General features: G+C 46.9%; 1 protein-coding gene across 1 annotated transcript; it reads right to left on the bottom strand.

The window, feature by feature from the left end:
• Window positions 1-9,567: 9,567 nt before the first annotated feature.
• SSTR5 (somatostatin receptor 5) lies at window positions 9,568-11,785 on the bottom strand. Its single transcript, XM_033167893.1, has one exon. It carries the CDS (start codon window positions 11,723-11,725, stop codon window positions 10,613-10,615), a length of 1,113 nt encoding a protein of 370 aa, XP_033023784.1. The 5' UTR covers window positions 11,726-11,785; the 3' UTR covers window positions 9,568-10,612.
• Window positions 11,786-26,234: the final 14,449 nt, after the last annotated feature.

The raw sequence follows: 26,234 nt of genomic DNA, 5'->3' as shown, positions 1-26,234 counted from the left end.
CGCTAATCATTACCAGGCTGCAGCCAATAAAATCAGGCCACGGGATCTGATAAGAAACCAACTATCTAAAAGCCATTGATGGAGTCTGTGTTACTTGACTCTTCTTGGCTCCAAGCTTAGCCATCAAGATAACCACAACAGATGCTGTTTTCATAAGCTGCCTCCACCCCGCACAACCTGCGTTTTGTGTATTGATTTTGTGCACCGTGAGAGCTGTTGCGCCAGAGAGTTGTCTCTGGACAACAAAATGGATTGGGCAGAGGGAAGATGAAGCGTGAAAAGGGGGGGGGGAAATGTATTCATACAAGGCCCATTTTCAAAATGATGAAGGATGCTGGATCTCTTCTTCTTCTTCTTCTTCTTCTTCTTCTTCTTCTTCTTCTTCTTCTTCTTCTTCTTCCCTTCATTATAAGATCACAGGTAAGTTCACAGAATAAAATTCAGGATAAAAACAAGTAAATAATTAAAACAGTGTAGCAACCATACCTTTAAAGCACATGATCCCCCGTCCCAAAGAACTGTAGTTTACCTCCACAGGTTTACTAATGTAATATTATCCTTGAATGCAAAGTTGCTCAGGAATTCCAAGAAACAAACAAACAAAACTGGTGTGGGTTTAAAATCAGCAGTTAAATTCGGGGCAATTTCGAAATTTGCTATCCTCCATCTTGGTTCAAAATGGTGTCCAACCAACTCCCATCTTCTCCATCCAGCTTGGCCAACAGTCCAACAGCATCTGGAGGGACAAAGGTTCCTCACCTTCGGTTTGGGAGAAGTTGGTATTTCATCCCAGTGGCACACATGACATTGAATTGCAAGGTCAGGTAGTGTATATTTGCAATGCAGTGCGCAAACATTTGCTTACCCAAAGGGCATTCTTTTATTAGGCAATTAATTATTTGCACAGTTCCTTCCCTGCTTATTTGTTGGTGTCATTTTCACTCTTAATTAAACAGCTGGTGGGAGGATGCCTGCTAATCACAGGGTAGCAATGGGATGCTCTAAATGTGCAGTGTCTGATGTGCTCCCGTTTTGAAACCCTGGGAGGGCCGAGAGGGACAAGGAGCAGGGCCTAAGCTTGGCTGAAGGAACAGGGACTTGTCAGAATTGTTATAAAAATAACTGCTCCTTTTCCCTTATGGGTTACCCAAGAGCCCATATAGAGTCCTTATGTAGGTTCTCTATTGGTAGTGTTATAAAAATTAGGTTCAACCCCAGAAGGGAGTCCATGAACCCGGGGGAGAGCCTTAGTAGGGCTCCCCTCCTCTCAAGAGCACTTATGAATAAATAGAGACGATACAGAATCTCCCAAAGCAAGGCAATTGCCCTGTATTTTATTACTGCTGCAGCAGGGTGTCTTGCAAGCAAAAGACCCCGAACAAAGGTGTGCAAGCTCCTATATAGACTTTTGAAATTCCCCCCTCCAGCTCAAGACCACCCCTCCATACATTAGAATTACATCACAAATTGGGAGGGTCTGGTGGCAACTTGGACCCTGCCCCCATGCCTCTTGCCCTCCACAAAAAAACCATCAAGTGAAACAAAAGATATTTACATTTCCCTATATCCCAGCCAAGTTAATCACACCTTTTTGTCTGACACTTAGCTATCAGGATGCCAGAGATTATCACTCAGGCAGAGGTCTGCTGAGTAGCTGGAGGGGCAACCCCCCTTTGTTCCTGAGACAAAGAAATACTTGGTCAGTTGGGAGTGAGGCCTGTCTTCCTGTGCTGGTTTTCAGACATGTGGCCTTATTTGTTTTGGTACATTAATAACAATTAATATATAAATAAAATACCCTAAAATTCTTACAACAGTAGGAGAAATTAACAGGCCAACCAGAGAATATTGAGAAGCAAAGCAGCTAGTAAGCATGATCTTCATTAAACTGTTGCAACAGGGTCCTCACTCACCACATGCAAGAGGGAGGAGGAACCCAGAACAATGGTGTGCAAGCCCTTATATAGAGCCCTGTAGCTCAAGAACTCCCCCCCCCTCAATACACCACACATACATCACAGATGGGGCAGTCTACAGCAGAATCCTGTCTGGCAGGAGACCTGTTAATGGGTTTACCTGAATAGCCTGGCCATTCTTTTGTGATGATAAATACCGGTACTTAATTCCTGAGTCCAGGTCACAGGCTCACCCTATTCATACACAAATGTGCCTTTAAGGCACATTTTTGAGCACAGAGACCAGGGGTAGGCAACCTAAGGCCCATGGGCTGGATGCGGCCCAATCACCTTCTCAATCCGGCCCATGGACGGTCGGGAATCAGTGTGTTTTTACATGAGTAGAATGTGTCCTTTTATTTAAAATACATCTCTGGGTTATTTGTGGGGCATAGGAATTTGTTCATCCCCCCCCAAAAAAAGTCCGGCCCACCACATGGTCAGAGGGACGGTGGACCAGCCCATGGCTGAAAAAGGTTGCTTACCCCTGACAGAGACAATGGGGAGGCTTTTCCCATTTCCATCCAAACTACAGAGGAATATTTGAGGTCACTGAAAGAGTCAAAATGGCTTTAGGACTGTTTTCCTGTACTGTTTCAGACATGTGGTTTATATATTTATGTATGTGTTTGCCTGGTACATTTATGAACATTTATTTTATATCTTAGGCCTTATCATTCTCATAACAGGATGAATAGCCTATCGGGGATCTTTCTGGCTCAGTTTGTTTTAAGGTCTTAGACCTCCCAGCTGTTGGAGCTGCAACCTGATTTGCTCTAGGTCTATTTAACAAGCTGTCTGGGAAATCCATACAAAGCTTGTGCCAAATGTTTTGAGTCCTAAAGAGCTGTTTGCTTAGACCTCCATCCCACCTTTGTATCTCTGGCTCCTCATTATAGGGAATATCTAACATGCAGAACATTGGCCCAGCTGACTTAGTGTTCTCTGCACTGATTGGCAGTGGTTCTTCGGGGCTCCAGACAGAAGTCTCAACCAGCCCTACCTACCTAGAGACGCAGGAGACTGAACTGTGGACATTCTGCATGCAAAGCATATGCTCTACCACTGAGCTATGAACCTCCCCCTGTATTTAACCCTTTTCGTTGGTCTCCAGTATCTACTATTTGGGGTTTTGTTGTTTTTGTAGCTGGAGACTCCACTATATATTTTAGAAAGTTGTTTGCTCAGTCTGCATTTTGACACCTCGTAAGCTATCGCCACCAAATTTTGCATGATGGTTCCTGAGATCAGGTTTTTGTCTATGTTTGGATGCCATGGTACATCATCATGAAGCAAGATTGCAGACTGAACCCTTCAAAACTGCGCTAATTTTAACCACTGATTTCTAAACCACACTGGGTTTGGTTTTTGTTTTGTTTTGTTTGTTTTTAGAATTCCTGAACAATGCCAGGTCTGAGGATAGAATCTTCATCCATCAATTTATCTAATCTCCTTTTCAGAAGGTTTTCAGAAGGTTTACCAGGAAGGAATGTGGCCCCCCCGGGCTGAAAAAGCTTCCGCACTCCTGTTTTAACAGAACCAACTAGGACAGGGGTCTGCAACCTTTAAGACACAAAGAGCCACTTGGACCCGTTTCCAAAGGGGAAAAAAACAACTGGGAGCCGCAAAACCATTGCGACATTTAAAACAAATATAACGCTGCATATATTGTTTCTTACCTTAATGCAATAATAATAAATAACGTATAGGAGCCAATGCAAAGTATAATTAGTAAAAACAACAAGAATAAGTTCTTACTTTTTTGCATTGACTCAGGGGCGTACCCAGGATCAAAACCCAGGGGGGGGGGGCAAGCCATGGTCGTTCAGGTTGTGACATTTCAGCACGGAAAGGCGAATGAAACCAAAATTTTAGGGAAATTATATATAATTATAGCAGTGCTTTATTACAGTAGTTATTACAATTATTTGCTTGTTTTTAAAAATTTTTTATTCTAGTTACATGTCTTATGCCAGGGGTGGCCAACTCCCAAGAAACTGTGATCTACTTTCAGCAGTGATCTACCCCCGTTTTTGGGGGTTCAGCTCAAAGTTGTTTGGGGGGGTGGTGGGTGGGAGAGAGGGCTTCCCCCTCTAAGATAGGTTGGCAAGCGAACTAATAAAGAAAGAAAAAGGGGGGGTGGGAATGGAAAAGTGGGGTGGAAAAATATAAATTGGGGGTGGGGTGGGGTGAGGAGGATATCTATTAAAAATATGTAGTAGTTTAAAAAATAAAAATAAAGGGGGGAAATCTTTTTCTTCTTTTTCCTTTTTTTGAAAACAAAAACAAAAGGGGAAGAGAAAAGAAAAAGGGGGGATAGAGGCAGAAAAGGGTAATAATAAAAATTCAAATAGAGTGGCTACAGCAGCTGTGGGGGGTGTTTGTTTGTTTTTCGTTTGTTTGTTTGTTTTAAAAATGGGATTTCTCCCCTTGGATTAAAAAAGGAGGGGAGGAAGAAAAAGAGAGGGGGTGGGAGAGCAAGGCAAAAAGCAAAAAAGCAAAAAACAGGTTTGGGGGGGGGATCGCGCCAGGCACTGCAGCGCGCCGGCCTTGGGGCTCCGGGCCCCCGAGCCGCCCTTGGGGCCGTCGTTGAGCATGTACACCGCCCGCAGCGAGCGCTGGCAAAGCACTGGTTGGCGGAGGTTTCAGAAGCAGCCCGGACGTTTTTGCCGCCGTCGCCCCAAAGCAGCTCTACTTCATCCTGTTGGCGACCATCACCGCCCTCCCGTCACGGCGACGCCTGGCCCGCCTGCTCCGCCCTCCGCGCGGCCGCTTTGAAAAGGATTCCGCCCGACAGGGGCCACTCCAATCGCCGCCGCCACCTCCCGCCGCCTTTATTATCCCGACTCTTCTCTCTCTCTCTCTCTCTCTCTCTCTCTCTCTCTCTCTCTATCTCTCGATAACTCGCAAAGCCCAGCTCCTTCTTCTCCCCGCCCTAACGCCACCCTCATTGGCACGTTCCCCTCAAACAGGAACAGGCATCCCGGCGGCTCATTGGCCGGACGAAGCGTCGCTCTCCCGTGCCCGCCTCCCGCCTTCATCCTCAGTGGCTACCTCGGCGGTAAGGCCCCGGCTCCGAGCCTATGCGACAAGGCGGGCAATCTGTCCTGCCAATCGGCACGCCGAGGTGGTAAAAGCTCAGCCCTCCCCACACGCTTATTGGTGTGAAGAAGTCGCTTCCTCTCTCTGGGAGTGGTCAAGGTGGATATCAATCTTGGGTCTGTCCTCAGGAACCCCGAGAGGGCTGAGAAAGACCGCCCAGCTGTTCAACGTTGATGCGGATTATTCATGGTTTTTTGGCCCTTTTTTTTTGCCGATAACCATTTAATTATTATTGAAAGGGCATTGAAAGGGGGCATGCCGGAGCCGCAGGAGACCTGTCAGAGAGCCGCATGCGGCTCCGGAGCCGCAGGTTGCTGACCCCCGAACTAGGAGGAGCAATTTTGCAAAACCAAACAACCCGCCCAACATCAACAGATGAAGCCATAAGGGGTGAGTCAGAAATCCTGCACACACTATGACTCCAGGCTCCTCCAGGCAACCTGTTTCCAGAGCATTCCTCCTGATTTGTTTGCACAGACTTTCCACAGTTGTTATGTTTACTGAGCATTCATTCTGATTGTTTCTGTAGAGGTTCCAGGGAATAACCATTATCTCAAACTTTCAGTACATTTCTCATCACTTTCCTTACCACAAACAGTCCAGGAGGCGAATTTGTTTTTTTTTTTTTTAAGTGCTTAAAAAATAGTATTATCAAGGCTGTCTACCCAGGACATTTTATCCTAGCATTAATGGAGACTGTGTGCTTGTTTTTTCTCTATGTAGTCCATTCACACAGGCTGGATCTACTATTACATTTTTTGGGCCTGAAAAGTGCTTTTTGAGAAACTGATTTCATTCTGAAAACCAAAGCTCATTGTGAATTGATTCTGCATGAAGTCAATGGGGGGGGGTTCTCCCCAGTAAGGATAAGTAGGCTTAAAATGCTGGGAAAGGAACTAGTGTCAATTGAGTGATATGGCAATATAGGTTCTATTCCTGCTCTCCCCAGTTCCGAATCCCCCCCCCCCCCGGTATGGCAGGATTTGAAGACATCCTCTACTTAAAATGTGATACAGATTGACTCATTTGGTGAAGCCAACTCATATAACTCTCTCTTTCTGACCATTTGTTGCCTAGGACTTCTGCAACTCTCCCTCCCCCACCCTTGGGTTTTTTCTGTATTTCCTTTTGGGGAAATTGGTTAAATCCTTATTCAACAAGTAAATGTCAGTGTGATATTTGTATAAGTAATGAAGCAGGCTGTTTAAATATGGGTGAGGATAGTCTCTGGTGATCTTTTCTTTGCAATAAAAAATGTAGGATTGTTTCCCCATCAGTATGTTACTGGTCCAACAGGGAGATAGATAGATAGATAGATAGATAGATAGATAAACATTGCACATTTTTTGCAGGTCTGATACCTTTGAGGAGGAGGAGGACACTTGAAAATTGTATGATAGGGTAGATAACACCAAAGTTATGGGCAGTAGAAGGCTGTCTGGTACTCCCATTGAAATTAACAGCAAACACAAATGGATGGGATGAAATGAACTAGCTTTCAGGAATGAACTAGTTTTGATTCAGCAATGAGATTAATGCAGTTCTAACTAATCAACCACAAAGGCTGTGAGCCTACACTCACTTATCTGGGTGTAGGTCCCATTGAACTTATTTCTGTGTAGGTTTGCATGGAATTGTACTGGAAATGAATGGAAGTTTCAATGACAAAAATGAATGGAGTAACTAGACGTTGTTTCCCCCCTTGCACACTGCTACAACCTTAATGCCTGTTACTCCTCTCTCTCCCCCCCTCTCCCTTTGGGATAACAAGTCCAGAAATACCATGTTGATATTGTAGGGTTTCTGTGACCGAAGGAAGTGTACAAAGGTGGGGGAAGGAAGGGGGAAAAAATCCACGACCACTTTGCAAGAACATCATTTAACTCACATTTTAATATCTGAAAATAGTATTTAAATTCTCAGCCATATTTTGGACAGCAAACCAGCACATGAATCCACAAAATCTTGCCAGGACAACACAATCATTCTCAGATGTAAAAACAGTGAGGTCACATTCAACAAACAGCTTCATATGAAAGGTGAAATGTACAGAGTGAACCAAGAGCCTAGAGGATTTCCTGGGCTACTTCTGCGCAAAGTCTGATCCTCACAAATAAGGTGTGACATGGGAAATTTGGAGATGGTTCATTTGCCTAGGTTAGTATGTGGACCCTGGAGGGTTCCTTAGCAAGTAATGGGGCCCTCAGGGTCACAGTAGACACACACACACACACACACACACACACACACAGCTTCCCAATATTGTGGAGTGCCTTTGGAATAGATCCAAGGCTTTTACGTTTTGATGGGTAGTGTTCAATGTTTGTCTTAAGCACAGACCTTTTGAAATTGATGGGCACTACTAATTTAGATGCATTCATTTTAATGGGTTATATATAACACAATCAATTCTAAAGAAAAATAAAAGTACCCTAATATAAATTGCAGCCCTAGAAAAAATTGTGTGTGGGGGGGTTGGTTGTCACCTTTCTCTTACCCACATCTCTCCATAAAAATATAGTGCATGACACACTTCCATCACACTTGACATTTCTTCTCCCTCCAAGAGCATCAGACAGTGAGAGAAGTTGAAGCAGAGAAATGTTCGGTGCAATGAGGATCACATCTCCCAGCTTCTTTTGCTAGATGTTACCAGGGAGACATAGAACAGAGATGGAGGTAGGTGGCACAACACCGCCGACCGCCCCCATCACACCTCGTTTGGAACCACCTTGTATATTTATTCTTAAAGCATTTTGAAGGACATCGGGATGCTACAGCCTGACCCTTATTTACAGCAAATCTGGTTCCTGGCATTTCAAAACACCAGCAGACGACACACACTTCAGAAGCAAGAAAACAAGTGCTGAGAGATGACATGACTTTTTTTTTTCCAAGATAACACTGCAAAGGAACACATTATAGGTGTGTGCATTTAAAAATCCTCTTATCAACAAGGCAAGATTGAATTGGACCACATCTAGCTGTGCACTCTGGGCACGAGTGAGAAAAAGTTCAGCACTTTGGAGTACCAACTTGTTAAGGACAGACCTTAGCGGATGCAGAATTAGATGCAAAAAAAAGAGCAAATTGCCACATTGACCACATCCACACCTTACGTTTAAAGTGCTTTGATATTACTTTAAGTAGCCATGCCTTTCCCCCAAAGAACCCGCAGAATTGTTGTTCGTTCAGGGTGTGTCAAGTTGTTAGGTGACCCCTTTCCTCCTCCCCAAACTACAATTCCCAGAGTGGTTTAACAACCCCAACCCTACCCAGATAACTCTGGGAACTGTAGTTCTGGGAAGCAAATACAAGTATCTCCTAACAACTCTCAGCACTTTTGATGAATGACAGCTCCCAGTATTATCTGGGGGAAGCTGAGACTGCTAAAAGTGGCACAATCGCATTTTAAATGTATGGCTTGCATGTGACCACTGCCAGACCCTAACCCCACACATGTTCTTGTGCTTTTAAGGAGGGGAAGGGGAATCTGCCAGTTCCCAGAGCAAGATTCAGATAAAACATTCTCATTAGAGAACTCCGCCACAGAGCCAGGATGGTAGGAAACTGGCCACCCTGACAGAATCCCAGAGGCTATAGTCCAAGGTAAGACGCCACCCTGCAGAATTGAAGGAACTCACATTTTCCAGTGATGGACTCACCACGATAACCCCTCGGCCCTCACAAGCAGAGGCAGCAGCAAGCTTGAACTGATGCTCCAGTCTAATGGTCAGAGCTTTACTCAACATCGGTACCCCAACTATGGTCTGAATCAGGTCCCTGATACGTGTGCTAGGAAAGGTGAGGCAGTTGTGGCCAGGATTCTGCTGGGGCAGCTGCTCCAAGGACCAGGTCCCGGTTCCGGCAGCCTGCAGGACAGCTTTTTCCTGCTCAGAAGTTGGCCTTCTGGCTCTTCATCAGACTTGCTGACGCTATTGGACAGCGCCCCTGCTGGTCCATGCTTTAATGGTCACTGCCAGGAGCTGGCGCAACACTTGTTGATTCGGATTCCATGCACCCCACTGTCACTCATGGGTCTGCAGATTTGGTCAGACCACACCTGGAATACTGTGTCCAACTCTGGGCACCACAATTTAAGAAGGATGTTGTGTGCAGAGGAGGTCAACCAAGATGATCAAGGGTGTGGAAACTAAGCCTTACAAGGAGTGCTTGAAGGAGCTGGGTATGTTTAGCCTGGAAAAGAGGAGACTGAGAGGAGATATGATAGTCATCTTCAAATACCTTAAGGGCTGTCACATGGAGGAGGGAGCATGCTTGTTTTCTCCTGCTCTGGAGGGTAGGACTCGAACCAATGGTTTCAAGTTACAAGAAAGGAGATTCCGACTAAACATTCAGAAAAACTTTCTGACAGTAAGAACTGTTTAATAGTGGAAGAGACTCCCTCGGGAGGTTGTGGACTCTCCTTCCTTAGAGGTTTTGAAGCAGAGGTTGGGTGGCCATCTATCACAGATGCTTTAGCTGAGGTTCCTGCATTGCAGGGGGTTGGACTAGATGACCCCTGGGCCCCTTTCAACTCTATGATTCTGGTTTAGTTTTAATGAATTTACTCCTCTCCCCAAATCACCACCCAAATTATCCCAACTAGCATTGGTGTGCAACGCTTAAAGTCTGCTTCCTAATTCAAACGGATTTCTAGTGGTGCTGATAATGGGTGTTGCAAGATTTAGGAAAAATGGCAGGGCAAAAACCCTTGGGAAAGCAGGACACAAAATGGAACATTTTTCTTCATATTGGCTTTGCTCAGGTTTGCTGCTGACGTGGATGATGTTGCTTCTGCCCCTGCTGGAAGCAACCTGCAAAACAGCAGGCCACTAGAAGCATGTAAGGAAGATGTGAGAATGCTCTGTTTTACCAGGAATGGCTAGGTGGATTGTAGCATGCTCAACAGAGCTGTGGAAACATATCTGGGGACCGTGTCACGTGGTGTGTTAGGGTTGGCAGGATTTACAATGCATTCTATGTATCAATACTACAAATTTCCATCCATTTTATACCAGCTTAACTTAGCCACTGAGAATCAAGCCTGTCCAATCCTGTTGTGGTTTCCGTTTATGGATTGCACTAGTGTATCTGTTGCCAACCTGGTGTCCTCCAGCTTCTTGGATTACAACTCCCATCAGCCCACAGTGTGAACATTGGGAACTGGCATATGTCACCCTTGCCCATGAAGCATGATGGAGATATATCTACCATGTTTGATGGGCTGGGGTGAGGCCTTCTTACCCTTCCACCTATTTATGAAGCCAATGGTTGAGGTGGAGCAACAGTGTTCCCCATTGAGAATCAAGCCTCCTGCTATCTGCATGCCCCACCCCTTGATCTGCATAGCCCCACCCCTTTTTCCTGGTCTTGCTTGTGTGATGTAATGTTGAAGAGGAGAGCATTTCTGTGCAAGGTGGAAAGAAAGCAAATATTTGTACACCCTGGAAACAGGATTTGGCAAAGTCCATTCTTATCATGCCCATAGCATTTGCCACCATAATGTGCTCCAAGCAAGTTCCAGTTCTCTTGAAGGCAATGGAGGTCCCTTTCTACAGCTTGCTAGTCTGCATGTGCCCATTGGACTCCACACTTCTCTGGAGTAGCATCGCCTCCTGCAGGCGACTGCTCTTCTCTTGCCGATGTTCGGTTGGGTCACCGTCTTCAACGCCATTTCCTTTGCGGAGGCACAGGACCTTCTGAAAGCTCTGCTTGAAGTTGTCGGAAAGAAATCCATACAGGATGGGGTTGGCACAGCTGTTGGCGTAGGAGAGAACCACCACGAAACAGAAGATGCCCACCAAGACAGGCTCCTCCGGCAAGATGAAGATCAGGTTGATGATGTTGAGAATGTAGAAGGGAAGCCAACAGAAAACAAAAACGACCACAATGATGACCACCATCCTGGTCACTTTCCTCTCTGACCTTCGGCGCCTTGTAGAGCCCACTCGGATTCCCGAGGACTTGACTTTGATGATGATCAGCAAGTAGCAGAGGCAGATCACCAGCAGAGGTCCAAAGAACCCCAAGACGGAGGTGTAAATGATGAACACTGCAGACCAGATCTGCACCGGGTCAGGCCAGCTCATGTTGCAGGTGTCAAAGGTTTCCTGGACATCAGCAAATATGATCATTGGGAGCACCACCAGGAAGGAGAATGTCCAGACTGCCAGGCTGATCAGTCTGGCGAACCTTGGGTGACGCCACTTGGTAGACTTGATGGGGTGAACCACGGCAAGGTAGCGGTCCAGACTCATGACTGTCAGGCAAAAGATACTGGTGAATTGGTTGATGCCATCAAAAGCTGTCACTAGCCTGCACATGAAAGTCCCAAATGGCCAGTAGGAGATGGCATTCTGGGTAGCCAGGAATGGCAAGCCGAGCATGAAGAGTACGTCAGCGATCGCCAAGTTTAAAATGTAAATGTTGGTGACGGTCTTCATCTTGGCATAACGCAGGACCACGTAAATGACCAAGGTGTTCCCGCTCAGCCCAATGGCACAAACCATGAGGTAAATGATTGGAATGAGCACAGAGCGGATGCTGGTAGGAATGGAAAACCCTACGAGAGTCGTGTTGCTTGTTGTGTTAGCCAAAAAGGAGAAGTTATCATCTGGAGGAATGGCTTCTTTGAGGAAAGTGGTGGAGAAGTACAATGGATCCATGCTCCTTGTCTCAATGTGGTTTCTTAAGAATGACGAAACCTAGTATCCTTCTGCATTTTCATCCTGGGGGAGAGAAAAATTAACAGAAACATGAAAAGAAAAGATTATTGGTGGGCATGTTCAGAAATCTCTCCTGTTTAAAATGTATCAAACAGCTGCCTTGCACACTCTGCTGTAATGCACCAAAATAATTAGCTACCCTGGCTGGCAATTATTTAGGAATTAAGCAGATGTTTTGTTTTCTCCTATCAACCTTCTCCTGCAAATAAAAATGAATATGGGAGCTGTGAACAAAATGAGTTCACTATAATAGCCTTGGATGTTGCTGGATCATTCTCTCAAAGGAAAAGAGAAGGCTTCCTCAGACCGTGTCAAGCCATTGGTCTCCATTGAGCTCAGTATTGTCCACACTGGCTGGCAGCAGGTCTCCAGGATTTCAGACAAGGGTCTCTCCCAGCCTTACCTGGAGATGCCAGGGACTGAACCTGGGACCTTCTGCATGCAAAGCAGGTGCTCTACCCCTCAGCTGGTGGCCCCTTCCCCTACAGGAAACTGAGTCAGAACCTTGGTCTATCCAGCTCAGTACCAGACTCAGGCAGCTTCCTGTTCCAGTAACTCACCAGACCTGATCCCAGTCTTCACCCTCAGGGTTTGGAACATAGGTAGCTGCCTTATACCAAGTCAGAGCAATGGTCCATCTTCGTATTGTCTACGCTGAGTGGAAGCATCTCTCTGGGGTTTCAGGCAGGGGTCCCTCCCAGCCCTATCTAGAGATGTTGGGGGTTGAATATGGGCCCTTCTCTATGCATCTGATCTACAGTCCTTCTCCCAGGAGACACTTATAAAATGCTACACCACTGAAGGAAGAATGTAGACATGGAAGGAAGAATGTTACAGCTGCAAAGAATTCAGGGGCAGTAAATGGGGAGAACCTCTGCATCTATGCACATTTTAGTTATTTATATTGACCACGTGTTGATCCATCAACTTCCAAGGCTACTAGGGTGAGCCAACAGTTAGTGCTTGAACTGAATAGAGGGGTGGCACTCTAGACCTAATCTTGAGAGGCACTCAAGACTTGGTTGTGAGATGTAAGTGTGGGTAAGCCAATTGGGAACAGTGGTCATAGCACTACTAAATTAAATATACATGGAAATGGCCAGTTGCCAACGAAAGTGCACATGGTCACATTTGGTTTTTAAAAAGAGAACTTCCTCAGAATGAGAAGATTGATAAAAAGGAAGTTGAAAGGCAGAATCAAAAGGTTCAAATCACTCCGAAATGCTTGAGAGTTGTTTAAAAACACAGTATTAGACAATCAACTGGAGTGTATATGGCAGATCAGGAAATGTACTATGAGGGTGAAGAGGACACCCACATGGTTAGTGAGCAGAGTCAAAGAAGCTATTAGAGGTGAGAAGGCTTCCCTTGAAAAACTGAAGCATTGTCCAAATGAACAGGAAAAAAAGGAACATGAAAACCTTGGCAAAGAGAAAGAAAGAAATCGTAGGCAGACAGTAAAGGTAAAGGGACCCCTGACCATTAGGTCCAGTCGTGCATGACTCGGGGTTGCGGCGCTCATCTCGCTTTATTGGCCGAGGGAGCTGGCATACAGCTTCTGGGTCATGTGGCCAGCATGACTAAGCTGCTTCTGGCAAACCAGAGCAGCGCACGGAAACACCGTTTACCTTCCCGCAGGAGTGGTACCTATTTATCTACTTGCACGTCGTGCTTTCGAACTGCTAGGTTGGCAGGTATAGGGACCGAGCAATGGGAGCTCACCCTGTCACGGGGATTCAAACCGCCAACCTTCTGATCGGCAAGCCCTAGGCTCTGTGGTTTAACCCACAGCACCACCCGCATCAGGCAAACAGTAAGGGGTGCTAAAAAAAGAATGTGAGGAACACATTGCTGAAAACATTAACAAGATGTTCTTTAAATATATTAGTAGCAGGAAACTGTCTAGGGAGGTGATTGGACTCTCGGTTGACAAGGGAGTCAAATGGGTGCTAAAGGAGGATAAGGAGATTGTGGAGAAACTGAATGAGCCATTTGAATCTGCCTTCACAATGGAAGATATTGGGCAGATCCCAGTGCCTTTTCAGATGGTGAGTCTGGGGAAATAAGGCAAACATTGGTGATGAGAGATGAAGTTCAAGGCTTCATAGGAAAACAAAAACTGACAAATCACCAGGCCCAGATGGCTTCCTCCCGAGAATTCTCAGTGAACTCAAATGTGAAACTGCTGGTCTTCTAACAAAAATATGTAACTTGGCCTTCAGATCAGCCTACTACATACCTAAGGACTTTAAAGTAGCCAATGTAACACCCGTTTTATAACAGTTTATGCAAGTTCAAATTGTTGTAAGACACCTGTATCTACTCATCTTCAGTGAGCCATGTGCCAATGAGTTTGCTGCTCTCTCTTTGAAACTCTCCCCTTTCTGTAACTCTTTATCTATTAAAAGTTAAAACATTTTTGACCCATGGATGTTTTAATCAGCTCCCTGCTGTGCTCATAGACTTTCAGGAGCAACCGTAGGGATTAGTAATTTGCTTTATCAGAAGTGCAGAAAATGAGGTTCTAAGAATTAGGGATGGGGGATAAATTCCGTTCTGTTTGCATTTTGGAATGAACCTATGTAATTCGCACTTCCTGAACCAATATACAAACCGAAATACACAGCCATTCTTTGGAAACTGCGCTTTTCCAGACTTTTTTTTTGCAATGCATTTCTTCAGATAAGTAATGTGCAGAAAGATGCATGTATACTAGAGTAAAATGTGCATCGAAATGCATATATTAGCAAAAAAATAGCATACCCAAATGTATTATAGAAGAGGAACATGCTTTACAAAAACATGCATATTAGGCAAAATTGCATACACAAATGTGTGTATTAGAAGAAATTCATGCTATTTTTATGAATTTCCATGAGGATTGTTTTTTTAATTTAAAAAAATCATGAACAAATGTAAAAATATGGAGAACTATACTTCAGACTGGAAAAAATTAGAAACTGAGAGCAACCCAAACTGACAGATTCACCCCTCCCTACACAGGATGCTGAATCCTACCTCTTCCCTCACATTCTTTGCTTTTTCTGGGCTCTGGTGGAATTGCTGAGGTCTAGTAGGTAATTCTCTTTGATATTTTAATCCATCAGATCCTCCTTAGACTCAGAGCAATTTATAACTGCAGTACTTTATGATTAATATTACATATTATTTTTACATGCATAATTTTGAGTTAAAAATAATTCTTCCTGAGTTGAATACTCAAGCAAAAAAAAAAAAAAGGCGGTGTGTGTGTGTGTGTGTGCATGCCATTTGACCTGCCTTATCTCCTGTCTTCAGCTTTTTTAGTCATAAGAAAAATGGATGAAGTTGAAAAAGCCACTTAATTTGCTTGCAAACAGGCTGTGCTGATAAGGTTTCAAATTCCAATCCCAAGGACAGAGCAACAAATAAAAAATTTACTCTCCCTCTAGAAAATATAGCCCTGGCTGTAAAGGACATCTCTGTCTAAAGTGTTCCCAGGGCTCTTAAGTGGCAGAGAACAAGAATCTAGAATTGTAGAATTATAGAATTGGAAGGGACCCATAGGTTCATCTAGCTCACCCCTGCATTGCATGAATTATACCTATGATGCATTGCAGAACCTAAAGATGATGCAGTCATGGCCACAGAGAAGGGCTCCTGGAGTCACAGTGGCTAATGGTCAAGACACACCCCAAGAAGGATATTCCAATGGGTTCTCTTGGGTTGCTTGCTTGCTGGGTTTTACACTAAAGCAATTCTTTCCTCCACACCATTTCCTCAATGAGAGAGCCAGTGTGGTGTAGTGGTTAAGAGCGGTAGACTCGTAATCTGGGGAACCAGGTTCATGTCTCCACTCCTCCACATGCAGCTACTGGGTGACCTTGGGCTAGTCACACTTCTTTGAAGTCTCTCAGCCCCACTCACCTCACAGAGTGTTTGTTGTGGGGGAGGAAGGGAAAGGAGAATGTTAGCCGCTTTGAGACTCCTTTGGGTAGTGAAAAGCGGGATATCAAATCCAAACTCTTCTTCTTCTTCTCAAATCAAATTGCCACAGGTGCCAACTTCCTAGGGCTCTGGGTACCTGAGTGCCCACAAAATTCCCCATGAAGGGGCTGGGCACCCACAAATTTTGGTGCCAGGGCCCTGCACACTGCATGGCACCCACGACCCTGGGCACTCACAGTCATGGGGCCAAGCTGGTACTCCTGTCACCACTTCACCTTAGCCCTGAAGTAGTGGCAGTGGTGGCTTGTGCCTCTTGGGGCTGGTGATAGGCAGAGAGCCCATAGAGCAGATGGCACCAGAGCCAATGACAGAGGCAACGAACGATGGTTTTGTGCCCATCCACTGCCATGCTGAGTTCTTCAAGGGGCAACACTAAGACAGAGGCAGTGCAGGAAATTGACAGGCAATGGAAATGGGTTGCCAGATTTCAAAAGGTTCTTGAGCTTTTTTTTTTAGGAAGACCCCAAAATAGGGACAGACTGAGGCCCTATGAACCAGCCTCCACTGAGTCACCATCTCCAAACAGACCCTTAAGCAGCTTACAGACGGAAACAAGATACCAAAAACTTCAGTATAAAACAAAACATTAGAAGTTCATTTAAAGTAGGGCGTGAGGGGGTGCTGTGGCCCTCCAGACGTCACTGAATTACAACTCCCATCATCCACTGCCCATTGAACAAACTGGCTTTGGAGGTTTGGAGTCCAAAAACATCTGAAAAGCTGGAGGTTCACCGCCAGTGATTTAAAACATCAGAGGAAATAAAAATATTTAGTAGCTTAAGAACTGGAATGAAAGCTAGCAAAAAAGCAATCTGACTCACCAGCTTAGGGGAAAGCAAAACACATTCAGGATTTGTGTTTATTGATAATGATAATGATAATGATAATGATTCCATTAATTACCTTCACTGTCAGGTCCCAGGATGGGTTATAACCATTTAAAATATTTTAAAGGTCTTAACTGATTTTCCAAGGAATAAAAGCAAGAAGGGGTCTCATTTGTTTCCTGGTGGAGGGAATTCTGCCTGATGGGAGCCACCACAGAAAAAAAAATATTGTCATCATCACCGCCAACCTAATTTCACTTTGCTGCAGATCCAGCCAATTCTTTCTGACTTTCAAATGCCTCTGTGGGGATTTTTCAGGTTCTAGCCATCAATTCTATTGAATAAACACATGCATTTCTCTTGCAAACTACAGATATATATTTTAAATGTGCTAAAAGCAGGTCCACTTTAAAAGAAACAGAAAGTAGCCTTCATCACCCCCTAAACCTTGTCTTTATGTCCACTTATTTCTCCACCAGAAGGAAAGCAGCCTCAAGGTGTACAGGCAAGATCTTTTAATGAAACTTATTTAGCCCTTAATACTCTTCATCTGTCCCATCACAATCTCTGGTGGATAAAGAATGGCTCTTTCTCGCTGTTTCAATGCAGGCTCAGTTCACAGAAGGAGAAATGGAATATTGCATTAGTAATTCTGAATACTGTATGCTTATTCTGGTTTAATTAACATGACGTATGCGTGCTTGTTCCACACTGCACAGAAAGGGGCCTCATTCACACATCTGAGTACCGGTATATGGAAAGGCAGTCTAAAAGCATTTCATTTTGTTTATAAAAATTGCATGTTAGGAACATAGGGAGCTGCCTTACACTGAGTCAGACCATTGGTCCACATTGACGACATCATGCTGAGTCTGACTGATAGTCCACCTAGTTCAGCACTGACTGCTTAATGCTAAGCCGGACTATTGGTCTACCCAGCTCAGCACTGCCTACACTGGCTGGCAGTGGCTCTCCAGGGTTTTGGGCAGGAGACATTCTCAGCCCTTCCTGGAGATGCTGGGGATTGAACTTGGGACCTTCTACATGCAAAGCAGATATTTTAACCACTGAGCTACTACAGCCCTCTCCTATCACTCAGTGACAGAAGCACCAAGAGGGTGGCTTGCAGTCATGAGCGGGTCACCTGCAAATCACAAACAAAATTTCATCTCCGGTGCAAAAAGCTGTTCAAACACTCAGTCACTAGTTCCCAAATGTACATGAAATGACATGTGATATCTGTGTATGTGTAAGCCAGCTGATATGCACCCAGTGCTCCTTGGACTGCTTCACACCTGCACTTCCACAGCTTTGAAGGTGACTGGGATCATGCACTGACCTGCATGTGTGAAATGTACCATCGCAGGTCAGCCTCCCCATCCCTGCCAGATGATGATGATTTATTGGATTTATATACCGCCCTATATCCAGCGGTTCTTCTGATCACGATCTTCCAGTCATAGATCCAGTTACAGGTGGGTAGCCGTGTTGGTCTGCCATAGTCAAAACAAAATCGAAAAGTCTTTCTAGTAGCACCTTAGAGACCAACTGAGTTTGTTCCTGGTATGAGCTTTCGTGTGCATGCACACTTCTTCAGATACTTCCCGTGTGATCTTGGGCGCCGCGGTGGAAAGAGCCCTGAGCCGGAGCTCGGCTCGTGAAGCGGCAGGTGGGGGCGTCTCGGGCGTCTCTATCCAAAGAGCGGGCGGTGCTGGGTCGGGAAAGGTTGCAGACGCTTCCTTTCTGTGTATCTGAAGAAGTGTGCATGCACACGAAAGCTCATACCAGGAACAAACTCAGTTGGTCTCTAAGGTGCTACTGGAAAGAATTTTCGATTTTGTTTTTCCAGTCATAGAAACAGAGAACCGTAAAATTGGAAGGGATTCTGAGGATCATCCAGGCCCACCCTTCAATGCAGGAATGTGCAGCTATCCCTTATGGGGGTCGAACCTGCACTATCAGCTCCATGTTCTAGCCAACTGAGCTCCCTAGCTTTGCATGACAGTCAAGTGTGGACCTTTTCACACATTCAGTTGCCAGTTAATGGGGGTTCAGGAATCAAGTGTCAGGCAGGCATGTGTGAGTCATTTCAGTGTAAGAGGAAGTTCGTTTTGCTGGACTAGCTCACACACAAATGTGTGACAACTGATGGGAAGTCCCTGCTTGCAACTTCCTTCTGGGTACACCACCACCACCACCACCACCACCACCAATAATAATAATAATAATAATAATAATAATAATAATAATAATGCTCAATAATAATATAAAATAAACAAATATTTAATATCATTAATATTCAATGGCATTTAATATTATTATTAATATTATTATTAATAATACAAATATATTTTATTAATTGGTGATGACAATGGTGTGTGGGTTGCCCACATGTGACAAACACACAAAAAGTGACCTCCAGTACCAGAAAATTGATCCTCTTGAATTAAGTAGCCACGAATTGTTCAAAAACCTTGAGATTGTTCCAAGGATTGACTCATTCTGCACACCCCAGAAGAGTGTGTCCATGTTAATCTGCTCTCTCCAAAGCCACAAGAGAGTCTGGTGGCTCCTCGGTGGTGGGGCTCCTCTAGCCCAGTCCCCCAAAGTTTTTGCCACAATACCTTCTCGCTAGACTTGAAGTCTCTCGCTTCTACCCGCCACCTCTCCGCCCTCCTTCCAACCATGTGCTTGTTGCTTTACCTGGCTTGGCTTGGTCTCTCACCGCCGCACTTCCAGGGACCGTCCTGCTCCAAGTCTGCCCTCCAGCTTTCCTCAAAATCCAGGTCCAGCCAGCCTCCCTCCTACTGTCTCCTCCGGTCGGATTGTCCTGCTGATGGTCGCCAAACGCAGCTGCTTCTCTCTAGGACAATGTCCTTCTTCTGGGACAGGCGTCGTCTTCTCCTTGACCCCACCACCAGCAGCAAAGTTCTGTCTCTGAAGCCGGCAGGCTCCTGGCTCCGGAAAGTCAAACCCTCGCTCTCCCTGCTCAAGCGCCTCACTAAATAAATATCCAGCGACGGGTCTCTAAGTAGCACAGTCGACGGCGGGGGAAGGAGGTGGGACGCGGGGGAAGGGGATTTGCCTGTTGCGCTTTATTGGCTGCGGCCAGCGGGTTGCAGTACCCGCTGCAGACAACGCACCTGCCTCGCAAGGAGGGCGGGGAAACATCTCGCCGGAGGGCTCCAGGGAGCTCATTTGAAAAGAGGTTGGGGGGGGAGAGAGAAAGCAGGCGCTTGAAAGTTGCGCTTGGGTTGGATTTAGGAAGGCGGCAGTTTCTTAGGATCCTCTTTGAGCGCCGAAGTACGAAAGAGCTGCAGTCATGTCATGTTATGGCTTGCACCATGAGCGCTGGGAGCTTTGCAGGGTAACAACATCGCAGAAGTCAAAGGCAGGGCTCTGCTCCGAAAATGTTACAGGCGAAATGCTCTGCGACAGCTAGGATCCAAAACGCAGGACACAAGACGAGCTTGCTGGATCAGGCCAGTTGCCCATCATAGTCCAGCATCCTGTTCTCACAGTGGCCCCCCAAAGGAAATCCGCAAGCAGGACTCAAGCACAAGAGCACCCTCCCCTTCTGTGGTTTCCAGCAACTGGGATACAGAAGTCTCCGACTGTAGAGGAAGAGTAGTCATCGTGGCTAGTCGCCACTGGTAGCCCTCTCCTCCGTGAATTGGTCCAGTCATCTTTTAGAGCCATTCAAGTTGTTGGGCATCGCTGCCTCCTGCGGGAACCAGTTCCATAGTTAAACTATGCGGTGCGTGAGGGACGCAAGCTTTCGGGTCGCTTAGAGCTCCTTCACAGGAGCAAAGGAAGTGGGGGAAGCGAGCGATTATAGCAGGGCTGAACAGCCAGAGGTCATGCCCATATTTCTTCCCTTCCTCGCTTCCCTCCTGCCCCCATCGCCTATATATACATATAAATAAACCAGCCGTAACATTAAAGCGTCAGTGAGAAGCGTTTCCAGGGCAGTCCGATAATAAGGAAGAAGCGCAAAGTGGTGAACGCAACAATTGGAGAAGAAATGGCAACAGGCAAGAATGCACACAAAACACACACACACACACACAGAGAGAGAGAGAGAGAGAGAGAGAGAGAGAGAGAGAGAGAGAGAGAGAGAGATTGGCTTCCGTTTGACTCATTCAATCTCTTTTCCTTCAGGAGTCTTTTTCAAGCCCGGAATGCTAGTTCCAAGCAAAGACGCCTTACCTCGCCAGTTTCAAGTGGCGTCTCGTCTATTTCATCCATGCCCTTCATTTGCCCAAGCATCTGGCTGGGTGCCTGAAGGAATGGGGCTGGCGATGTGAGATGGGGGGGGGGGTCTCCTGAGGGGTGGGGGATGCTGCCCCCCTCGCCCTGTAAAGCGGATTTCCCGAAGTGTCTGCTTTGCGCACTAATTCGTATTCTTTGCTCTAAAAAGAACTCCGATTTAGGGGCGCGTTTGCGCGGAATCCACCTCCCCCCCCCAGCAAACTGCAAAAGATTCTCCGCACCGCTCCCCCCCCCCGACTTCTGCTCGGTAAACAGCCCGCTTCCTTTTTCTAAGCCCCGGGGAAAGAAACTTGCCCCGGAGAGCCTCTCCTCCTGTTCCCGTGTGATCTTGGGCGCCGCGGTGGAAAGAGCCCTTAGCCGGAGCTCGGCTCGTGAAGCGGCAGGTGGGGGGGCGTCTCGGGCGTCTCTATCCAAAGAGCGGGCGGTGCTCGGTCGGGAAAGGTTGCAGACGCTTCCCAAAAGAGCACGAAAGAGAGAGAGAGATCAAAAGGAACCCGTCGCGCTCTGCAGCCGTGCGCCGGTATCATGGTGCACGCATTTTCCGCATGTGGAGTGGGAGGAAGAATCCCATATTTGTTGTTTGTCGAACGTCGCCAAAATATAACTGTCGGAGCGATGTTTTCGAATGTGCCAGCTTTGATTCCTGCGGGGAACAAGTGCAAGCTTTATGGTTATACAGCACCCTTCGTCGGGCAGCCCCCTCCCCTCCCCCGTCCTTAAGCTGCTGAAGTTACCAGAAAGTTGGCTTTCACAGTGGATTCTGGCCTTCTGCTGCTATTAGGGGTGCGGGTGGCTTTGTGTGTTTTCTATGAACTGCATGTGGCTTCGTGCGAATGTGTTTGCATTATAATGTTTGCTGCTGTTTGCTGTTTAAGTTTTCCATATGCTGCCAGGTCATTTGGAGAATTTTTTGCATTAAAAAGCCACTGAAACATAATAAGGATAAAAAAAATAAGCAGATCAGATGTGATCCTGCTCTAATATTTGACTTCTATGGTTCTGGATAGTTGTGGTCCTTTAGGAAGGGAGCTGTCACAGCCCCACTCCATGTTTCTGTAAAATGGGCACACTCATTTCATAGGTAAATTCCCACAAAAATAACAAGATTCATTTATTGCATTCAAGTCCCAGCTTTTCTCCAAGGAGATTAAGGAGCCGTACATGGTTCTCTTCCCAGTTTATGATCAGAACAACCCTGTGTGGTGGGTTAACCTGGCCTGAAGTCACCCAATGAGTTTCATAGCTGAATATGGATTTGAACCCTGGTCTCCAAGGTCCTAGTCCAACACTTAACTACTGCCCTACACTGTGGTTTTATATGCCTGGTATAATTTTCTACCAGCATAGCTTGAGCTGGGGTGAAATTAGTCTTTATTTCACCCTGGTCTCAAAAACCCAGTTTGGCACACCCACACCCATATGCATTTGTGTACATACACACACACACACACACAGAGGCTGGGCACCTCATTGGTGCCCCTCTATAGAGGCTTCACCTTGGGCACCTAAAAAGCCCTGCTAGCCCCCCCCCCATAGCTTTGAGAGTTAACTTCAAGAGGTGCATTAAGTACATATGAGAGCATAAGCAGTGCATGCTGGATGATGCCAGTGCTCCATCTAGTCCAGCATCCTGTCCCCACAGTGGCCAAACAGATGCTTGTGGGAAACCTGCAAGCAGGATCTGCCCATCTGTCAGGAATGCTTTGATGGTGTTTCCTGCTTGGCAGGGGGTTGGACTGGATGGCCCTTGTGGTCTCTTCCAACTCTGTGATTCTATGATTCTAGGATCTGAACGCAACAGCCCTCTTCCCTCCTGCAGTTTCTAGCAACTGGTATTCAGAAGGATTATTGCCTCTGACCATGGAGGCAGAGTACAGTAATCATGGCTGGCAGCCATTGATAGCCTTGTACTCCATGAATCTGTCGAATCCTCTTTTAAAGCCAACCAAGTGAAGAGTCAATAGGAGCTACAAACCAAGCCAAGCCGATGAAAGCCAAGATTAGTTATTATTGTCCAGACACAGCCATATATCTATGCAATTCCCATTGCCATCTTGACTGTCCTGTTTGGTTTCTCTGCGACACAACTCGACCCTTGTTCCCAGGTCACCCCTCCCTCTGCCCAGCTGTGCTGAAGCATTCTTTCTTGGTTTCCTTGAATCCCCAATTGTTTCTTATCTAGGGTGCTCAATGGATCACCACATACCGACCACAGCATGTGATGCTTCTGTGATCCAATGGTGATTTGGTGTACGGGCCCCTTTGGCCTGAACCAGCAGGCTCTTCATGTGTCTTAAAACTCAGGGTCATGGGTTTGAGCTCCACGTTGAGCAAAAGATTCCTGTATTGCCGGGGGTTGGACTAGATGACCCCCATGGTGCCTTCCAGCTCTGCAATTCTATGATTCCATGCTCTTAGGAGCAGGGGTGGTGGACCACTTAATAATTTCGGTGCCTCTTATAGCAATGCTAATGCAATGCTCTAGAAGCTGTGTGCTTTTTAATTATATTTTTACAGGCACCTGAATGAAGCTCATGGACCACTGAAGATCACAGACCACAGCTTGGGAACCCCTGGTTTGGATTATATTGAGCTAGATAAGGCAGCTTTCTATGCTCCCATCTGCACATCCCTTCCTGGCTGCAAGGAATTCTGTTGTCTGATTCACACCCACACCCACCCACCCACACACACACACACACACACACACACACACCCCTTATTCTGAAGGAGAGCTGAGAATTTTGCATGATGAGAGGAGGGGTAAATGGCTGTTCTGCACCTTGTGATGTTTTTTCTGCTCTGCGCTTTCATTAATTTATCAAGCCGCGCTGTGTGTTGTACTTGATAATGACTTAGATGAGGTTAATTTACTGCCACAGGTTTGCAATTAGAGGCCTATCACAGGGTCAGGGCATGTGAGTGTTTATGTGAGAGACGGCAAGGAAAACACGTGGAACAGTCTGCTTGCAGCTGGTCATCTTCAAGTGCAATTTGTGACTGTGTGTTCAAACTCAGGTTTTGCCATGTCCAACAGGTAGCTCGTGATCTACTGGTAGATCGCAGGCTGTTCCTGGCAGATCCTGGTTGATCTCTGGCGCCTCAGCAATCTCCTTACAAAAAAAAGCAAAAACCCAACTTTGTCTTACTAAAAAAGCTCCACAACTTTGGGAAGATCACTGCCAGTCTTTTTACGACAATGAGTAGATCACTGCCAGTTTTTTTTTATACTGTGAGTAGATCACAGTCTATTGGGAGTTGGATGTTCCTCTAGTCCATGGGAAGAAGTATCCAGGAAAACTAAGAAAGCAGCAGGTGATTGCATGCAGGACCATAGGAAGCTGTCTTATACTAAGTCAAAAGGCTGGTCCATCTAGTTCAATGCTGCCTACTCAGACTGGGTTTCAAACAGAGGCTTCCCCCAGTTTTTTTATGGGACCTTCAACATGCAAAGTAGATGTCTCTGAGTGATCACTCTTTCCCAATTGCCATCTTTGAACATAGGCTTGCCAGATGACTCCATGTAGCTGCCATCCAACAGCCTCACTGGGAAGGTACAGAAAGTTGCACCAAGTGTAATTCAGCTGCCCAAGAACATCAGTGTTTCCTTTTTAAAAAAAATAAAATAAAAAATAAACAAATGAAGTTTCTAGTCCTTAAGGCAGTGGAGGTCTTCTTGACAGAGTGTGGGCAAATCCTGTTGAAATCTCAGTAGTCAGTGGAGTGGCTGCACAAAATCCCCTATGTGTGTGGGTGTACAGGAGAGTTCAGACTCCTGCTTCCTCGTGGCTAGCAAAGCTATAATAAATTATGCAAAATGATAAAGCTTTCTGAGTAGATTGTGCAAGATAAGAGCATGCCAGTGGGCTCAATATGCATAATTTGTGTTTAAGAGTCCAGCTTCTCCTGCAGCAGAATCAGTTCACATGGATAGATGATTTCAAATGCACAGGGCCTCCCCTTGAGTAGAGGTGTGCCTAGGCTCTCTTGCACCCTTGGCAAAGAGATGTATTGTTGCCGCCCAAGCTGGGAGAGACCATGGACTAGAAACTCAAAAAGTTGGCTTTTTGTTGCCTTCTGTGCTCCGCCAGTGACTGCCTCCATAGCCATCAGGGTCTGCTCTGCTCTGCCTCCCCTCCTTGTCTGCCTGCCTGCCTCCTTTCCTCTCTCTGCTTACTGCTTTCCTTTCCAACACTTCCCTCCTTTCCTTTCCCCTCCTTCTGCAACTCTCGCCCACTCTTTCTGTCTCTTTCCCTCCAAGCTGCACCGGGTGCGCCACTCAAAGTTCTAATAGTGCCACTGGCCAACCAGGGAGGTGGCTCTGCAGGACTGCTGCCACAGCCCACGTCAGAGACCAGATTTGTGCTCGGAGGAGCCTGCATGCCTTGCCAAGCCACCCAGAGCAGTGGAGGAGTTGCCCAGGGAGCAGGCGGGTGGGCAGGCAGGCAGGCAGGCTCCTAGCCAGACCCGTCTTAAGGGGATCTGCCGCCCTGGCGCGGCTATCCCTCCGGCGCCCCCGCCATGCCGCCTCTCCGCCGCCTCCCTCCCACGCTTGCCGCCCCTTGGGAGGGGGGTGGGCGAGCGGGGGGTGAGGGGCGTGGCGCTGGAGCGGCGCGGGGCTCTGCGCGCCCTTCCAGCGCTTCCGGGATGGGAGGCGAGGGCGGCCGGCTCGCGCTCCCGCGCAGCTCGCGCTCCACGCGCAGCTGGACGGCGCGGCGCTGCTGGGCAGCTCGCGCTGCATCGGGCGGGCGGCCGGCTGCGCGCGGGAGCGCGAGCCGGCCGCCCTCGCCTCCCAGAGCCCCAGCTGGAGTGCTGGAAGGTCGCGCAAAGCCCCGCGCCGCTCCAGCGCTCCAGCTGGGGCTCTGGGAGGCGAGGGCGGCCGGCTTACAGCCCGCCCGCCGGCGCGCGAGTGCCCGCCTGCCCGTGGGGGCGGGGGCGGGTTGGGGAGGAGGAGCCCGGTATGCCGGCGGGCTCGCGGGGGCGCCCCTGGGGCGCCCAGCGCCCTGGCGCACCGCGCCACCGGCTTCTATGGATGAGACGGCTCTGCTCCTAGCCACTCCATACCAGAGTGGAAAGCCCCCATTTTTGTACCCCCTTGTCAGGGGCCAACCTAGCAAACCCATAAGTACATACCTGCTCCTGAGTTTCTGAGATTTTCAACAGGAGTTTAGTATGCGCTTCCAAGCATTCTGTCACAGCCTGCCCAAGCCATTTGCACACATCTGGGGAATCTTTGGCCCTCCAGATCTTTCTGAGCTGCAACACTCATTAGCCCCAGCAAACATGGCCAGTGCCCAGGGAGTTCAGCAACATATGAAGGGGCAAAAGATCCTCACACCTGCCGTTGGTCACCTTTGTACCCA

Source organism: Lacerta agilis, chromosome 13 (assembly GCF_009819535.1).
Source record: "Lacerta agilis isolate rLacAgi1 chromosome 13, rLacAgi1.pri, whole genome shotgun sequence".
In the NCBI taxonomy this organism is placed as follows: domain Eukaryota; kingdom Metazoa; phylum Chordata; class Lepidosauria; order Squamata; family Lacertidae; genus Lacerta; species Lacerta agilis.
The sequence above is the reverse complement of the archived record's forward strand: the minus strand, read 5'-3'. Positions and strand labels throughout refer to the sequence as shown.

Excerpts from the sequence above, each read along its gene's own strand:
- SSTR5 (XM_033167893.1), bottom strand. The coding sequence starts at position 11,725 with ATGGATCCATTGTACTTCTCCACCACTTTCCTCAAAGAAGCCATTCCT.